General features: G+C 34.8%; 1 protein-coding gene across 1 annotated transcript; it reads left to right on the forward strand.

Moving 5' to 3' along the window:
• Window positions 1-5,631: 5,631 nt before the first annotated feature.
• LOC137404781 (embryonic protein UVS.2-like) lies at window positions 5,632-18,628 on the forward strand. The gene is made up of 7 exons (XM_068091013.1): window positions 5,632-5,668; window positions 6,275-6,453; window positions 9,133-9,322; window positions 11,767-11,954; window positions 13,949-14,122; window positions 16,271-16,409; window positions 18,261-18,628. Exons 1-7 carry the CDS (start codon window positions 5,632-5,634, stop codon window positions 18,626-18,628), a joined length of 1,275 nt encoding a protein of 424 aa, XP_067947114.1.
• Window positions 18,629-19,772: the final 1,144 nt, after the last annotated feature.

The following is a 19,772-nucleotide window of genomic DNA, read 5'->3' on the forward strand; positions in this document are numbered from 1 at the left end:
TAGCCTAGACTAACATTTTCGTGGTTTGTTTGTATACTTTGTTGTTCGGTAGAAATCATTATTGTAACCAAGTTGCAGTAGAATTGCGATTTATTTTTCTACAACTGACAAGCTGTTGTACTCATTTTAATCCTAGTTAGTTGCCCATCAAGCATGCACTCGTTAAATTTAGTATCACTTGAAAATTGTTGCACGGAGGCTTCAAACTTGGAATTGTCAAAGCTCTCTGCAACCACACCTATTCTTCCATTATCGTACGGCCTTTGTCTAGAATGTTCTGTCACTGCTTGGGTCGATGATTGTTTGGTTGCCAGGATCGCCCACAGAGTTATTGATTACTACTCCAGTTGCTTCTATTCTCCTGACTGTTCGATAGGCTTAAATGCACAATGAATGATATTGATTGGTTAATTGTTTGTTTTTATACCTCTTATCATTTGTCTTCTCTCTCAATAAATCTCACGGCCATCTTTTATTCAAACTGCTGACTGCTGGAAAGAGACATGCTGACCAGGGCATGCATTTTATGCCTCTGTAAGTTTAGCTTTTGTAATGAATTTGCATGTCATTTCATTTTTTACCATTTTTCTTAGTGATTTTAGCATCGAATTTGTGTAGCTGAGTTCTTACAGCGACATAGCTAGAAACTACTACATATGCAAGCAGCTCAACAGTGAAGTTTGTAATAGTTTCATAACTCTGTTCTTGTTGCTCGTAAGATCTTTTTTGTAGAATTGAGGCAATGTTGGGATATCATGAAACATTTCTATGTTTTTAGATCTAACCTCGTAATAATTTTTTACAGGGTCACCTTTAGAAAACTTCAGAAAACTCAATACGTTTGTTTTATTTGGTCTGTTTATGACTAGCTAGTTTTGAAGCCCAAATTGTTGTCTTGTTTACTAAAGGAAAAGCTTAAAATGCTAAACAGTTTGTTCTACTGGGATGCAGTTTTTGTCAAAAGTTCTTTCAACTCTACATCAGGTTATGAGAAAATTTCCAACTTCATGGTTTCTTTTTGATATGAAAAGGTTTTCATACACTTAACAGTTTTATGCATTACTCATTTTGTGAAAAAAAAAACAGTTTTCTATTCTTTTAGTTGACTCAGAACTTGAAATTATTGTTTTATGTATACTTCTAAGTTATGTGTACTTACAACTTATGTACAATTTTTACCATCATTAGATGTCATGGTTAAACCAGCAACAATTTTTTTTAAATAACTCAATTAAAAGCAGTTTTGAAAATCATCTCCCAAACTGTTGTAAAGGTTAAACATTTCAAAGAGTTTTGTTCAACGTTCACAACATTTCTTGTTTTATAAATATATAAAAACTGACAGTAATGTTTATCAGCTATCAAAATGCTGCATTATTTTTATTTAAATACATTCCTCTATTCTTATAACAATTAACATGTAATATTAAATCTTTACTTTTATTTATTATTAGCTAAATGCTTAACAGGTAATAAAAAAATTGCCCAATGAATTTGAGTAATTTGAGCTAGCAACTTAAGCTAGTGTAAACCTTTACTATAATAAGAGCTGTGTTAGAAGCCTAATAGTCCTTGCGTTACGCATCAGGATCTCTCACGCAGTTATGATTTTCAAGCATGCTAGTTATATATAACCAATAGTATTTTTCCAAGCACTTCAAACGTGAGTATTTTAGCCGATGTAATGAGTATGACCACAATTATTCCTTTGCATAGTGGTGTAGCCGCGTGATCTAGTGGATAAAACTTTTGCCTGTAGACCTGAAGATTCTGAGTTCAAATGCAGTTGAAAAACAATCTTCAAATCCAAACACTATTGCTATAACTGGACACACGGATGACAAATGACAAACAGACAAATGACAAACACTAAGATTTATATACAGTTATTAGTTATTTAATCTTAAATTTTACCACATTTTTATACTATACTAACTGAATGCCCGGCATTGCCAGGGTAATAAAAATGTTTTTGCACACAAAATTTATTTTTATTTAGCATATAACAACATTTACTGTTTTAACATTAAAACTTAATATAATGAAAAAAGTGTTTTTGTGCAGTTCTAATAAATTTAGAAGAAAATAAAACAACTGTGAAAGTGTTTAAATGTGAAATAATAAGTGAGTATTGGCTACATAAATTTGTTCTGCTACAATGAAACATTATTTGATACTTAAACAATTAGTATGAACTGAGAAAACAAAATAAAAATCATGAGTATATTAAATTAATAATAACAATGAGTACATAAAAGTGTGTGTAGTCGTTACGTGCAACGCAACGACGTTATGCGTATTTTAATCGATGTAATGAATATCTTCACTGTTACTAATTGCAATGCTGAGTTAGACACAAAGTCTAATGGATAAGCTCACTCCTTTTATAACTTAAGGTGCCGAATTCAAATTCAGTCCAAATTGCATTTTCGTTTCAAAAAGTGTATCGCTATAACTGGATAGGCAAACAACAACAGATGACAGGCAAATGCTGAGATTTTTATATATACATGTAAATGAGCTTGTATTAGATATATTATACATAGAGTACATTAGTATTTATTGATTTCATGATACATGTAGATGTAGCAAAACCATTTGGTAACATGCACATTTGATACAAGAAGATTCAACATTGTTACAGTCACAATGCATGATTTTTGGTTTGTAAAGGGTTACAAGGCTGTAAATCCGAGATTCATAAGCCCAAGTTGTAAAAGTTGAAAAATTTGAACAATGTTTTTCAAATTAAACTTTGTGCAATGAAAATTTTATAATGTTCACATCGAAAAAGTTTTTTATAAAAAAAGATCTACAATTTATTAGCTGAGTAATAGGCACCCACTTTGGTCTGCTGTCACAATAGGACTTTTAATAGTAACTCTCTCTCTATATATATACTTTATGTTCCAGTGTTGGGTGTTTCCTATGAAAATGTGACTGTTCAATTGGAGGATGGTAAGTACATTTTACTTACCCATTTTACTTACCCATAGATATACAATAGCTCGATGGCTATTTTAACTTAACTACTTTGATGGCATTTTGTACATCAATTTAACTATATAAATTGTTTTGCCGAAAGTATCAAATGAGCCATTTGGAAATTGTTTTTAATGATATGAGAAAAACCAAGAAATTAGTGAAGACTTTTCAGATTTCACTCTGCGTATTAGATGCTGTTAAACAATAACAGCCATGAACAGCTCTCATTGTTAGTACGTAAGTAAATCGGACACGCTGATTCAGATTTTTTACTCAAATTAAAGATTGGCTTACTAACTTTCAAAGCCTTTTTTAAGGCTTTTTACAGCGATTCAATATCAGTGCCGCAAATGACACAATTGACACAATGAGCCCCACCCATAAATATGTGACATAACCTAGCTTTTTAGAGACGGAAGTTGGAGATGTTTAGCCCGATTCTAGAATGATAGAGATGGGTGTCTTAAAACCCATTATTCTCTACATTTAGCCTTCAAAATAATCTCAGTCTTTTATGAAAGGTATATAAGCTATTTAACCTTGCTTGTAGCTTGTTACAGGATGTTTAATAGGTTGAACGCAGAGAAAAATGAGCTCAAAAAAGTGCAATTTAATCACAAGCTAGCGTTGTTATTGGGGTCAATTGTAAGCTAGGTTACACCACAAAATTAACGATATGTGCTATATAGCCAACGCCTTCAAAATGACATCATTTTGGAGACAAAATGCTAATTAATCTCAAAGCTGTTTGCAATTGTTTTATTGAGGCAATAAATATGAAAAATAGTGTAACCATAGTGATCAGCATAGTTGATTTGCTATTTGAATAACTTCTACTTGGGGATTGTGGCAGTTAATGTTTAACGTTCCATTCCATAGAGTTTAACATTCCATTCCATAACAACATTCCATAGAGTTGTGCCACTTATGCCATTGTTAGTTACAGGAAAAACAGATATGTTTTTCCCAAATATTAAAAATCTCTAGCAAGGTTCTCGCACGATCAAAGAAAGCTTTAAGTCAGTTATTTTTATTTTGTGTGTATAATCATTTTAACGCAGTCTACTTTGACTAAAAACATTACACAAACTCTAAGAATGATGTTTTATATGCAAATGTAGATTGTGATAAGAAATGAGACATTTGTGTAAAACTCACTCATGCAGCTAGTGAATGATCTATTAACCACGAAGAGACCAAACGGATCATCTTAAACGCTTCCATTTTCTATTAAATACAATTGCTAGCCTTAGAAGCAATATTTGTAGGTGACGGCCAAAGTTGTCAGCAGTATAGTTGTATGTGTTAAGGCCATTATCTTTGCGTTTTGTTATACATTCTGAAAATAGCTGTATAGTAATTATTGTTTGTTAGTATTCATTATTTGTCCTAGTACGCATGCCAGTTGCAGTCATCATTGTGAAATATTGTCATGAGTAATTATTACGTGGATAATTGCCCTGTGATTCAGTGAGGTGACTGATTGATGTGGTGGTAGCATGCTTGTCTTTCAATTTAATGCCCATGGTTTAAGACCCTTGATGGGCAACCCTTTTTCCTTGCGATCTTAGCCTTGCTTCGAACAGATGGCTTATTATAGTAAAGACTAGCGGAACTCCCGACGTTGCGCGGGTATTAAAAACAGTTTATAAACAGTGGCAGGTAATGTAAGATGCCATTGGCTAATTTGAGCAAGCTAGTATTGTATTGCTGGACTTAATAATAAGATCTGTGAGAACAAGCTTTAGAGACATTGCACCGTAATGTAAAGCAGAGTCGCCATGCTTATTTTAACATACATAAGCCCTCATATCTCCAAGTGAATCTATTGCATCTCACATAGCTCAATGGGTTAGTTTTTCACCTGGTGAATGAGAGGTTCTAAGATCAAATTTTCTGCGATATGGATTCGTAATTGCAAGATACTAATAACTATAGCTGGACACACCGAATCACAGACTTTGAGATCTATATATATAGATTATTTGAGATATGACCTTGTGACATACCATGTTTTTGTAATCTGAGTAAACCAAACACCAAAAGGTGTTTTCAATCTAGTTTCCATTGGTCAATGTTGACTTGCCAAAAGAAGACACACTCTAGACAGAAACATTTGACTTGATCTAACATTCTTACCTCTATCACACACCTTTCAAAGGTGAACAATGACCAATAGGGCCAAGTGAACAAGGCTGTAACAAATGCCAGCCTAATTTTTAAATTCACTAAACTCACACCTTCTAAATACAATTATTTTCATGCATCCAATTTTTTTCTCCTACAGCTATTAGTGCTTTCAAATGCGACCAATGGTAATCAAATGTACATTTATTGCTTGGATTCAATTTGAGAACAGTTTTGTCTGCTGATTGCCATTTGATTTGTATGGCAGCACATCTAGTAGGTCTATTTATGTCTTTGTAAGTAGATATCTATGTGAGTGCGCATCAATACAAGAAGTATTGATATCTGTTATCTTCTATAATCAGCAGACTATTGTAGGTCGTTCTGCTTGACATGTTTGTTTATCTATTGTTATTTTCACACGCTGTTTGCCATATGAATGCTTTATGAATAAGAACAGAAGGTGACCGAGTATTTATTACAACCCTCCTTCTAATTAAGGAAAATGCGATGTAAAGGATGATAACTGTACTTGAACCAGCTATAGTAGCTACTGGTAAGGAATGCATTGCTCATCACACTAATGAGATAGATAGCTAATAATTTATTTTCAAGGTCGTTTTAAGGTCAGTGACAGCCTCTAGCAAATGTTTGTAACATTAGCTGCAATAGACCTACAGATGCCCGCTATTTGCATGATGATATCATTAACGGATTTTGACACACTTAACAGGTGGTTGTAATCTTTTTACTGAAGTCATTTATATAAAATATTTATTGTAAATATTGTGGTCAGGAGAATGTCACTAACCTATACTATAATCAGAGTCTATACTTTATACCTATAACCTACATGTATATACTATAACCTATACTATAATAATGTCCCTTCGTTCGTCCAAAATCACCTAAAGTGTTAGGAAAAAATGGTTGTCGCACACGGGAATCAAATCCGAATATTCCGTTTCGCGGCCGTCCAACTCTCCTGTCAGTTGATAGGGACACTATCACCTGCACCCCTCCGCTACCTTGCCATATTGTAGAATAATTGTACATACAGTTATTACTTTTGATAATCTCTCACGGTGCCGTACTAGTTTTAACAAATATTGTGGGTTGTATGTTCACCCAATGATACCTATATACACTTACCGTATTATAGAGGATTGTCATGGCGATTCACATTTGTACGAAGATAACAACGGACATCTGCTCACCAACAACTACCCAGGATCTTACCCTCCCAACTGTGAATGGACTGTCGTGATATCTGCCACCTCTGGAAACCCGATAATACTTCGGTTTGAGGGATTTAGTTTAGGGGAAGGTGACTATCTGCAGGCAAGTACTTACCAACTCCGACAATCCTGAAGAATTACACTATTTGGGTTCCTCAGACCAAGGGCTTTGATAATATATATTTATTTATAGAATTTAGTTGGCAGATTCAGAAAACAATGGCAAAATAACTATTGGACTGTAAGTTGGCTAATTACCAACCATTTTAGTGGTCACAGCTCGAACATTATTGTACGTCTATTACTAAATGTCACTTTGTCATTGCTTGTATGCACGCGCCATGCATTTCTACATGTTTTGGCCAATATCATCCAAACTTCATGCACATGTTCTCCCACCTTCCACCAGGTAACTAAAAGTATTTGATTCCAAAACTCGATCTGGTTTCTGTGAACCAGTCTCTTAAACACCCACCTGCAGGCTATCTGATAGATAATCAAAGCGATTCCATGCACCGTCATGCCGGCTTACTGCAAGCTACTGTAAGCTATTTTTAGCAAGCTTACTGCCACCTTGTTAAAAATAGTTGGTTTCAAAGCGCTGTCTGGTTCACAGAACCAGACAGAGGATGTGTTCCTGAGAACCAACCTCTAAAGCATCCATCTGATTAGAAACTCAAGGATGTGCCTTAGCATGCCTTAAAGGTTGACTTGCAACTAGCTTCATGTCAACTAGTCTTCAGGATTCCATATTTTAACATTAGTAAGGGAGGATAACTCTATGTACTATGTGATTCTTTAAAGGTTGACTTGCAACAAAATTCACATTACAATTATCTAGTACCAAAAGATTCACCATGTCTTACTCTGCTGTGTTGAAGGGGCAAAATATGTGGAAATGTAATTACAAGCTCTTAACAGCTAAAAAACGAACAGTTAATCGCAGCCATCACGAAAACGCCATAGATTGGAATCCCTTTCCAAAACGGCTCAAATGGGAGGTAGTTGAACCTGATGGCTTCTGTTTACACTTATGCAACCTCATTCGTCGAAATATTTTCACAAATATACTTCACACATTCAATAAAACCATGTATATTGTCTTTACGCGTCTATTTCATCATCATTGTAATGCTGTCACTTTGACGCTGATATCTTAAAACCTACCATGAAAATTTGTTTAATTTTTTAAATTTAGCTTGAGAGAGTGCATATCATCTTCTCATAAACATGACGAGTCTGTTGGTTACCTGTGATAGTCAAAAAATGCTGCAGGAATTGTTCGGGCCATTTGGCAGGAAGTATGGGTCAAATGATCAGATTACGACTAGACGATTAGACCAGGCTGAAATGAAACTGTAAAGGAGCGAACATTTATATTTGATACGGGCTTTCCGGTAGAGCCCGAAATGTTTGTCATAAACTAGTGCTATGAGGCATTTTATATTGAACCTTATTTATTATTTATTGGCCTTTAATTTTACGTGATAATATCACATGTCAAAACAATAGCTGCAATGTTTGAGCACGTCATCGAAATAGATTCCAAACTGCGGTATTTCTGTGCTTTTAAGAGCTTGTAATCGCATTTCCACATATTTTGCACCTACAAAACAGCAGAGTAAAACATGATGAACATTTTGATACCAAATAATTATAATGTGAATTTTGTTGCAAGTAAACCTCTAAGGACAAGGTCCTTCAACGAACATGTTCATGGGTTGTTGTTGTGAAAGTGCTGTAACAATGTTCTTTAAAATTCTAAATGCGTGTTGGGGGATAACTGACTAAAAATGAAAGAACTGCTGGGCATCGCCGGATTTAACCTTAGTTATTTACTATGGTCAGTATTTACTTGTCAAAAGGAATGATAATAACTAATAAGGTATGATTATAAAATAAGACTAATGCAATAAGTATTAAAGTTATTGCTCTAGCCCTGAGAAAAGTATCTCTTCAGGCATCTATGTAAAATCTGGTTACATGGTATTCCCAGGTACCTGTGAGGTCTTTGATGTAAACGTCTCAGTTTTCCTATTTGACAGCTTTTAGCTGTCAAGCAGACTTTACCATGTACATTTTTAGTTAAGACCAGCTCATGACAAAATGACAATTTTAAAAATTTGGTTTTGTTATTTGACACTGCTCTGAATTGAGCAGTTTGCTCACAATTGCTCTGAGTTCGTTACCAGAGACATGGTTGGCATGTTTTGCAGGTGCTTGATAATGAGAGTTTACTCACAGAGACATGGTTGGCATGTGTTGCCACTGCTCTGAATTGACATGCGTTGCAGGTGTTGGAAAATGAGAGTTTGTTCCCAGAGGCATGGTTTGCATGTTTTGCAAGTGCTTGATAACGAGAATTTACTTACAGAGACATGGTTGGCGTGTGTTGCAGGTGTCTGACAATGAGAGTTCATTCACAACTACATGGTTGGCATCTGTTACAAGTGTCTGACAATGAGAGTTTATTTACAGAGACATGGTTGGCATGTGTTGCACGTGCTTGACAATGAGATTTCATTCACATAGACAATGTTGGCATGTGTTGCTGTGGCAGGTGTTTGACAACAAGAGTTCATACACAGAGAAATGATTGGCATGTGTTTCAGGTGTTTGACAAAGAGTGTTCATTCAAAGAGCCATGGTTGCCATGTGTTGCAGGTGTCTCATGTCTTTGAAAATGAGAGTGCATTCACAGACACATAGTTGGCATCTGTTGCAGATGCTTGACAATGAAATTTCATTCACATAGCATGGTTGGCATGTGTTGCTGTTGCAGGTGTTTGACAACGAGACTTCATACACAGAGACATGGAGGAAGGATGATCCTATGCCGACGGAAAGCCTGACTCTCGGCACCACCGTCTCTATCAAATTCAGTTCAGATGACACAGACGAGTCTTTTGGAGTAAAAATAGTTTGGTCTGATAACGAACAGGCTATCGTTCCGGATTTAGTCACTCCTAGCTGTAAGTCTAATAACTGTTTAGAGATCAGGGTGCAGGGGTGAGGGGCCCAGCTTACTCTCTCACCTCTCATTTTCACTAGAATCTCTTACTTTACTTTACTTGAACACTGACTGAAGGTTAGTGCAGGGTCTGTTCAGCGGGAGATTATGCAGGATGGTGCATCCTTTTCCAGCCCCGTACTTCCTTCCACTCACTAAAATTTCTAAATTCACTTCAAATCATTAGCCGATGAAAGGGCACCTTAAACCTGAAGTTCAATGTAGGGTCTGTTAGGCCTTTTAAAGAACCTTCTGTATCACAGGCTAAACCATAAATTTATAAACTCAACAGAGTACAATAGCTAACTAATACGGCTGCTTCACAAAATCCACAAAATCAAACTATGTAGTATTCTATATATATATAACTCCATTGTAGCAACAAGTTTTATTTTATTTATATTCTAGTTTCATATTATTGTTCTTAAATAAATTAAGTTGGTTTTCAACTCTGTATTGCTTGCTGTCTTCGTAAATAGCCTTCAGTGTCAACCTACAACTGGCTACAGAGACCAATGTTAATCAGTTATGTATTCAACGTACATGTAACTGGCTTCAGCATGTTGATGCTTCCTCAAAACACTTTTGCAGTGCTCGCATTTTAAATATCAGGAAACTGCAAATAGCTACTGAAAGAGGAAGAATATGAGAGTGTTACCGACATTATACAGTGATAACACTTTCATATCCACGATACAAAGCTTTCTGGATTACTTGGTATATTTGCGAAGAGATCACTGTCTGAAGAATCCCTATGCTGTCATCGCAAGAGTCTGTTTCACAACTAAAAAAAATAGAGAGCTATTCTTGGACAAAGTTTCAAATGTCTAACTCAATATATGAATCTGAAATCGTTAAAAAAAACAAGGACATCCATTTGTATCCACAAGCATATCAGCATGATTACTTGTTGTATGACGGTGCAATGAGACAGCTGCCTATGTGGCCAAAATAGTTAAACTGATTTTTGTTTGACTTGAGTCCCTTGGAGCCTCCTTAACTTAATGGCAGCACCATGGAATAATTCAAGCTGACCAATAGAACGCTAGCTGTGAATTTATATCTAATAAACATTTGTTATGCCTTAACACAATAAGGCTCTCTATACATGAATAGTACAGGATAAATAAATGATGAATAACGGTATTAAATAACAACTAAACAACTATATTCTTTTTAATTCTCAATAACCTTGAGAAAAATGTAGTTTTCACCTTTTATTTATAGTAATAAACACATTTAGTCAGCTAGTACAGTTGAGCATGCTATACAAGAATTAGTACAACCATGCTACTAGTAGAGTTACTACAATATAGCAAAGTCATGTATTTCACAAGAGTTTACAATAAAAATAACTTTGCTTTATATAGCTCTGACTACGTCATTTTGGTTATATATATATATATATATATATATATATATAAATATATATATATATATATATAAATCTCAAAGTTTGTGTGTCTGTCTGTATGTCCTTCGGTATGTCCGGATATAGCTATATAGCATTCATTAAGTTTAATATGCATTAGATGTCATACACAGTGTACTAATTACATGTACTTGCTTATTGACAAGGGTACATCTCTAAGTTGAATGAAAGCAAAATGTCTTGAACAATGATTAATCTATTGTAATATATTATATGTCAAATATAATACACTGTATTTTAAATGTAACTTATTAAGTATAAGAATGATATATTAGATGTTAAATATAACATATTCTACATGTCAAATATAATTTATTGTATATTAAATATAATATAACATATACATAATAGTAATAACTTTTCAGTTGATATGTAAATGATATATTCATACTATTATTATGCTACAGCTATACAACACACATTGTTTAAAAGGGATTAAATTAGAGCTTTATTTGAAATCAAGCTTATTTTGAAAATATGAAGATCGAAGGCGCAAACATAAATTCTTATATTGCCTATGAAGTCTTTACACATCATGCGGTTAAGGAAACTCTATTAGATTAGTGAATAAGGCATGTTTTTTGTTAGTTTGAACATTTTGAATAAAATAGCTGATAACTATGTTAGCTTGTATTGTATTTTAATTTTTAGATCGGAAGGTTTCAACAAGTACATGCTTGTCATTATTAATAATTCTTTTCTATTCAAAATATGTATATGTAGGTAAGGTTTGTTTGACTGTGTGTCTGTCTGTTTGTCTGTCTGCATATTAGTCTGCCTCTTGTGCTATACATCTGTCTGTCTGTACATTTGTATATATGTCTGCCTGTTTGTCTGTATGTGTGTCTGTTTGTCTGCCATTCCGTCTGTCTGTCCATCTGGTTGTGCTAGATTGAAGATTCCTACAGCTATCATCAGGAATGTTATGGTTACAGCCTGAAATTATTTTATGGTTTGATTTTTTAAATTTCTAGTCTCAGGAACAATACACAACCGAAATGTGGTACCTGGCAGCTTGGGGTACATTCAGTCTCTGGGTTACCCAGACACAATCTATATCTCTAACACAGATGAACGCTGGCTTCTAACGGCTCCTGCTGGGTCGAGAGTTGCGTTCGTATTTAAGTACTTCAAGACTGAAACTGGCAAAGACAAACTCAAGGTAAGCCTGCTGACCTAGTGACCCCTGTTCACTTTTCCTTACCTACACTGCTTATCATTCACCTCGTCATCCTAGCAGTCTATCATGGTTACAATGACTGTCTTTATTTTAGTCTAAACTAACATATGCAATGCTGCAATATTGTTTTGATGAAGCTACAAACTAAAATTTTACCTAACATCTAAGTGAAAAAAACCATGAAAATAGTTTTGATAAAAAATTTTGGCTAATGATCTATGTAAGTTAATTGAAGTTGTCACTTTGCAAAAACTGTTTAAGGAACTTATTTCTTTTCAAGACCAGGTCAAGGTTGAAATTATGTGTGAGTTTATGCTGTTATCTTGAGATCGCTGTTATGAAATGTCCATCTTGCAATTAGAATATTACTAGCCGAATGCCCGGTGTAGCACGGGTATTAAAACACAGCTTATAAGCAGTGGCAGGTAATGTAGTTGCCTGCCACTTACCATTAGCCTAGCGGATTATCAATGGCTTATTTGACTAAACTAGTATCCATTGCTAAACTTAGTAATAAGAGCCGTGAGAGCAAGCTTTAGTGACATTGTGTCATAAAACAGGCTGCTATGCGTATTTTAACGTAAGTAATGGCTCATATCGCCTACTGAAGTCATTGCATCCCTCAAAATCTGATTAGAAATGGATATGTAAACACAATTGAAATAGAAAAACAATAGTGACGATAGCCACGACAGCGAAGATGGCGAGGGTAGCGACGATGGCGAATAGTTACAGCTTGGAATTGTGTCTCTTGATTTGGTGGGCATTAATAGAGGTGGGCAATGGATTTGATGTCTTAACATTTGTTTTATGCATATGCTTTTTGACAGGTCTTAATTGGCCATAAACCTAATTAAAATGTCTGTAACTACACGCTGTCGGTTGTAACACTGCTAAGGTCTACAAACACCGTAAGATCTGTTACTGACCAGAAGTTTAACTGATTACAAACTGAACTTCATGTGTGGCTGAGGAACATAGCCAACACAAATTTGACTTTTCTTCTGGCCCAATTCTGCTAGCAAGTGAGCTGAATTCATTTCATCTTTGTCACCCCTCTTCATCACCCCAAACTGATCAGTGCTTTTACCCTTGGGTTCTCTGTTTATAGATTTGATCCCATAATGGCAGATCAAATGAACAACAGCAATAATAGCAATAATGATAATAACATGAATCATTTTTGACAGTTTACTAAGTTTATCAGTTGAAAATTTATGCTTTAGATTTTTTAATGACAAGCAATTAACTTCAGAAGTTTTTCATTGCATAAAATAATTACAGCTGGTAGGTCTTGAACCTAAACCTGCTGGTTTTATCCTATCAACTCAGCTTTTAAATTACATCTATGCTCTTGTATTGACAGCAGCAAGGAAATTCCTACTAAACAATGTTGTAATTTATACAATATTACAATTATTTATACAATTGTTACAATATTACAATATATAGTGAAAATGACAGTAAAAAAAGTTCATAAAAACTTTAAATTCAAGTTTGAAAATGCTGCCAAAGACCCATGACCGTAATTGAACAGAAGCAATCTAACAAGATGACTTTGTTAGTAGATATTTATTTTCTTCTTTTTCGTTGTTTTCGGACAACTCTTCTTCAGGCCACTTGCGAAAAGCTGTTGTTGGTCTTTTCGCCTCCTGCCAACTCATCCAAACTTCCATTTTAGGAGTTGTCTTTTTTCAAAAAAAACCTTTTGAGAATCAGAATATCTTCATATCTTTTTAAATTCATATTTAAAACCCTTTTTGTAGCGGTCCGCCATGTTTAGTAAAAAATCTGTTGAACTGATTCAAACATAAACTCAAAAAACTGTCTAAAATAATTTTTGTGATATTGTGTAATATCTTTTCGCGCATCTCACAAAAAACTGTAAAAATGATCAGATATCATTGGCCAAAAACATGAACTCTTTTAGATAATAAAATTGTCTCATTAATACTTGACTGTATTAACATTTTCAGATTTATTCCGGACAAGATAGTTTGACCGAAGAACTTATTGGGGAATATTCGGGAAACCTCAACTATGATTTACCTCCCCCTCTCATATCTCCTTCTAACTGGGTGCACGTTCACTTCAAATCAAATAACTATGTTAACTACAAGGGTTTTAACCTGGAGTACTCTATTTATGAGACCGCCACAGTCGGCCCAGGGACTACAGAAGCGCCTAATAGCCGAATGGATCCAGCTGGTAAGCTTCAATTGATTTCTCTCCTAGTTGCTTTTCTCTATGCATGTCTTTTCTCTATGCTTGTCTTTCCTCTATGCATGTCTTTTCTCTATGCATGTCTTTTCTCTATGCATGTCTTTCCTCTATGCATGTCTTTTCTCTATGCATATCTTTCCTCTATGCATGTCTTTTCTCTATGCTTGTCTTTCCTCTATGCATGTCTTTTCTCTATGCATGTCTTTCCTCTATGCATGTCTTTTCTCTATGCATGTCTTTCCTCTATGCTTGTCTTTCCTCTATGCTTGTCTTTCCTCTATGCTTGTCTTTCCTCTATGCTTGTCTTTCCTCTATGCATGTCTTTTCTCTATGCATGTCTTTCTTCTATGCTTGTCTTTCCTCTATGCATGTCTTTTCTCTATGCATGTCTTTCCTCTATGCATGTCTTTTCTCTATGCATATCTTTCCTCTATGCATGTCTTTTCTCTATGCATGTCTTTCCTCTATGCATGTCTTTCCTCCATGCATGTTTTTCCTCTATGCATGTCTTTTCTTCATCCTTGTTTTCATATGCTTTAAGCTGCAAAACCTCCATTGTACATGACTATATACCTTGTACAATATTTTAATTTTCTTAGTTTTATTGAAACTACGGAGTTGTCTGTCTACAACCACAAATGCATAGTCTTTTGGTTTTCTTGATTTGATTAAAATTGATTCTAACATGTTTTAGTTTTACATTTGATATCGACACAACTTTTAATATACTTTCACAAATTTTAATATAGCCTATTTTTAATAAAAGATCATAGCTGTAAAAGAATTATTTCAATAGCATAATAATACACTATCAACTTTTTCTACTTATAATAGAACATAAAAACTAAAATTATTAAAAAAGCAGCCGATAGCAGACAAAAGTATAAAATATCAGAAATATTTTTCATATTTATTTAAAAATTATTTCTGCTATCTTAGAAGAATTCGCTGATAAGCAAAAACCTTTTAGATTTTCTTGCCATGCATTGCTAATGTTAGAACATTCAATCTATATATAAATTCAAGTTTTTGTCTGTCTATTGTTGTTCGTAAGCACAGGTTTGTACCAATTGGTTAAAATATGCATGATTGCAATCCAGTGCACTGTGAGAGATCATGTGTAATGATTAAATGCACAGTTATTCCAAAATGTGGCAAGGTCTCTGTGTGGTTTAATCGCAGTGGGCTTGGCTTCACATCTGCCTACCTGAAGGTAAGGGTTTGATTCCTGTAACATGCAATCTTTTTTCCTAACACTCTTAGCTGGCTTCGGACAGACACAGCTCTTATTATAGTAAAGATTACAATGCTAGCTTAATTTACTAGCTTAAGTTACTTGAATTTATTAGGTAAAGAAACTTAGCTGATGTCAACTACATTACCTGCTACTGTTTATAAGCTGTTTTACATCTTGAATGAATGTGCAGCATAAGAAGTAAGAAATTAATATTCTTCAACAATCTGTTTTAGCTATGCCTTGAACTGTTGAATATTTGAATTATGTACTGGCTGGACACACAGAAATAAACAAACACCTTCATTTAAAAGTTAAAATGGTACATGTTGCATTAAAATAAACTTTTCATGTAGAAACATTTTTATCACCCATGCAATTTCGGGCATTCATCTAGTATGACCATAATAAAAATGTCTGACTGTGTGAAGCCATGGTTAGAGGTAAAAGATTGCTCTATATAGGTTTCAAATTTATGGCATCATGACCTTCGACTGTTAGAGTGCCAGTCTACTCTAGCCTAGGTGTTAGAGCAGACCGACACTCTAACACTTGGGCTAATCAACTACCTTTCGACATTTTTGCATAGTTGTGTGCATACTTATTGTCTGTACTTTATTGGCACACTTGAACACTTTTCACAGTACACTAGACTACCAGAGTATTAATATCTGTATTATTAGTAGTATTAGTATAATAGTAGTATTAGTAATAATATCTGCTCTGGTTAATTGCCTCTATCTATTTAGCAGTGTTGTAGGGTTTGACCTATTTACGTTATTTGACCCATTTAACAGTGCTTGAAGTACTTCTAAGTGTTTGATCTATTTTATGATAATTTTCAGTGACAGCCACAATAGTCATTCTCCTCTTGCTTTTCACCATTGTCATTGTCGCCCTCCTCGTCTACTGCTTCTGGTACAAGCCTAAGAGGGAGGCCGAGATGTCGAGTCATGCAGACTCATCTAAGAAGAATGCAGGTCTCGTATAACTTATTTTTAGATTTTACAATATGTTTTGCCTGTTTATCTTCTGTTAATGGCTGTATTAAACGCAAATCAATACCATGATCAATGCCTAAAATTGATTGAAAATTTACAATCACACCTGTTACAGGCAAACTTATTACATTCAAACCTATTACATTCAAACCTATTACAATCAAACTTATTACAGTCAAACCTATTACAGTCGAACCTATTACAGTCAAACCTATTACAGTCAAATCTATTACAATCAAACCTAGTACAGTCAAACCTATTACAGTCAAACCTATTACAGTCAAACCTATTAAAGTCAAACCTATTACAGTCAAACCTATTACAGCCAAACCTATTACAGTCAAATCTATTACAGTCAAACATATTACAGTCAAACCTATTACAATCAAACCTAGTACAGTCAAACCTATTACAGTCAAACCTATTCCAGTCAAACCTATTCCAGTCAAACCTATTACAGTCAAACCTATTACAGTCAAACCTATTACAGTCAAACCTATTAAAGTCAAACCTATTACAGTCAAACCTATTACAGTCAAACCTATTACAGTCGAACCTATTACAGTCGAACCTATTACAGTCAAACCTATTACAGTCAAATCTATTACAGTCAAACGTATTACAGTCAAACCTATTACAGTCAAACCTAGTACAGTCAAACCTATTACAGTCAAACCTAATACAGTCAAACCTATTACAGTCAAACCTCTAACTATGATCACTTCAACTTAAACGTTTCCCAATACCGGTATATAATGCAAAACTTCAGCAAATATTTGAGTTTAATTTACTAGTTCAATATTTGATTCTATATCAAAAGTAATTTTAAACATATGGCATTTTAAATGTTTCAAAACATTGTAGTTTGCTAGCTAAACATGGAAAGGCTAGCAAAAATTAACAATAAAATGCAGAAACGTAAAAAGTACTAAAAAGTATACAAGCAAATTTAATTGAATCTTTACCGAGTTGAGTTACTGTGTACATATTTAGCCCCACTTTTACCTTTAATCAGGTCTATTTATAGAGCATACACTCCTATTTAGCCCCACTTTTACCTTTAATCAGGTCTATTTATAGAGCATACACTCCTATTTGCAAGTCTCTAAAATAAAATGAAAACTAAATCATTTATTTTGTTGATAATTTTTAAAATAACTTTTGCATACAATTTAGCTGTGTTTATGTTTTATATAATACACGTGTTTTAGTGCTACGTATTAACCTGCAGCATTTATAATGGAGCTTTTATTTGCTTGTTGGCTGTAGAACACATTGAACCACTTATGCTATATTTTTATAGAGTACTTGTTTCAGAATTTGACAGATTTGGCGCAAATATTAGTTTAATAAATTGGCGCCAACGTGGTTTTGGAGCAAATATTAGAGTGAATTACTTGTAAATTTGCGGATAAACAACTACCGGTATTTGAAAGAATTAAAAAAAAATTTAAAGAAAATTATACGAATCAACTTTTAATTAATATGGTAAGTCAATAGTGGTTTTATATTACAATCAGTTACACAAGTGTACAATGCAGTAATAAGCTGATAGTAAAACAATAAAAATAAACACATTTTAAACTTACTACTTTAGCAATAACAGATTTGATAGATAAATAAAAATACAAGCATGATCTGAAATTATATCAAAGCCATTCTCTTCTATCTCAATGCTTTCATAAAAAAGAGACAGAAAAGACATATGAATACAAATATCACTATAGAAAATAAAACTACATGATAGGTCGAATTACATCTGTTTTTAACAGGATCGGCTGCCTCAGCCACTAAGGTTACGTTGTATTCAAATCAGTTACATGTTTTTAGGATATGCCAACGGTGCAGCTGTCAGGTCATCTACATTGAAACACAACAATGGCAGACCATTAACTTCTGAGAGACCTGGTACCGGTAGCAGACCAAAATCAGCTATCAACAAGGATAGGCAATTCCCACCTGCATACGGAACAGTGCAGGCTAGTTCGACAGGACGACCTGGTACTGCTGGACGACCTAGTACAGCTGCTAGGCCTGGTACTGCTGGGCGACCTGATACAGCTGCTAGGCCTGGTACTGCTGAGCGACCTGGTACAGCTGCTAGGCCTGGTACTGCTGGAAGACCTAGTACAGCTGCTAGGCCTGGTATCACAGAAGCATCTAGACCAGGCAAGCAGACTGTCATTTTCTACTATTAAAATGTGATTTGATAATCCTCTAACAGGTCTTTTACAAGTTACTGCTTTTGATAGTAACTATACAATGTACTTAGTTCAAGTCATTTTAATGAGCCATTTGGTCCTTAGAGAGCAGCTATGGTTCTGAGGCTAGAGTGCTGGTTTGTGATCAGTAAGTCAGCGGTTCAAATCATGCAAGGAACATTGGTGGTCTATCAACAATTATGCCTGCATTAGCACAAAATATGGCTTGCAACAGTGACCCCTCAGTGATTGGTAAAAGCCAGCATAAGCAAAAAACAGCTGTAACATAAATGATTATACCTGTCTGACTTTGTCATATTCCTAGGTCTACCGATTATCAGGGGAAATAAAAACGTAATTAATATTAGTAATAAAGAAGTAATTAATATTAATTTTAACTTGCATGAAGTTATACTTACTATGCTTTGTTTGACCCATTTAAAGGTATTTGATCTAACTAATACTAAACTGGATATCGCTGTATATGAACTGGGCCTTTGATTTTTTTGTAAGCACCTGCAAAACTTGCCTGCTGATTCTAATGCTTCCAATATGCCTTATCAGCTGTGCTCCATGCAACCAAACCAAAAACCAACTCTTACAACATTAACCTTTTGGTCCAATGCCTTCGATACCTGTCTCTTAGAGTATCATTTTAATTGGTCATTTTCACAGAGACTGGCCACCTAAGGGTTCCCATTGAGAGGCCTGGTACAGCCAAGAGAAACTATAGTACAGGTAACCTCATGATGTTTGGGTAACTCTATGTTAGACCTGCTGCCACTCTATTTCATGTTCCCCTTGTGGATGAAATCTAATTATGCTTAAGGCAGTTTTAATTTTGAGAGAGGTAGAGGTAGAGGTAGAGGTAGAGGTAGAGGTAGAGGTAGAGGTAGAGGGAGAGGGAGAGAGAGGGAGAGGGAGAGAGAGAGGGAGAGAGAGGGAGAGAGAGAGGGAGGGAGAAGAGAGAGAGAGAGAGAGAGAGAGAGAGAGAGAGAGAGAGAGAGAGAGTGAGAGAGAGAGAGAGGGAAAGAGAGGGAGAGTAAATAAATATATTTTTACTTATAGTAAAGATATATTTTTGTCTTACTTTATTTCAGACATACAAAATAGTTTTTATTATTTTTTCTTTGTAGAATAG

This window comes from Watersipora subatra, chromosome 9, assembly GCF_963576615.1.
Source record: "Watersipora subatra chromosome 9, tzWatSuba1.1, whole genome shotgun sequence".
Classification (NCBI taxonomy): Eukaryota; Metazoa; Bryozoa; class Gymnolaemata; order Cheilostomatida; family Watersiporidae; genus Watersipora; species Watersipora subatra.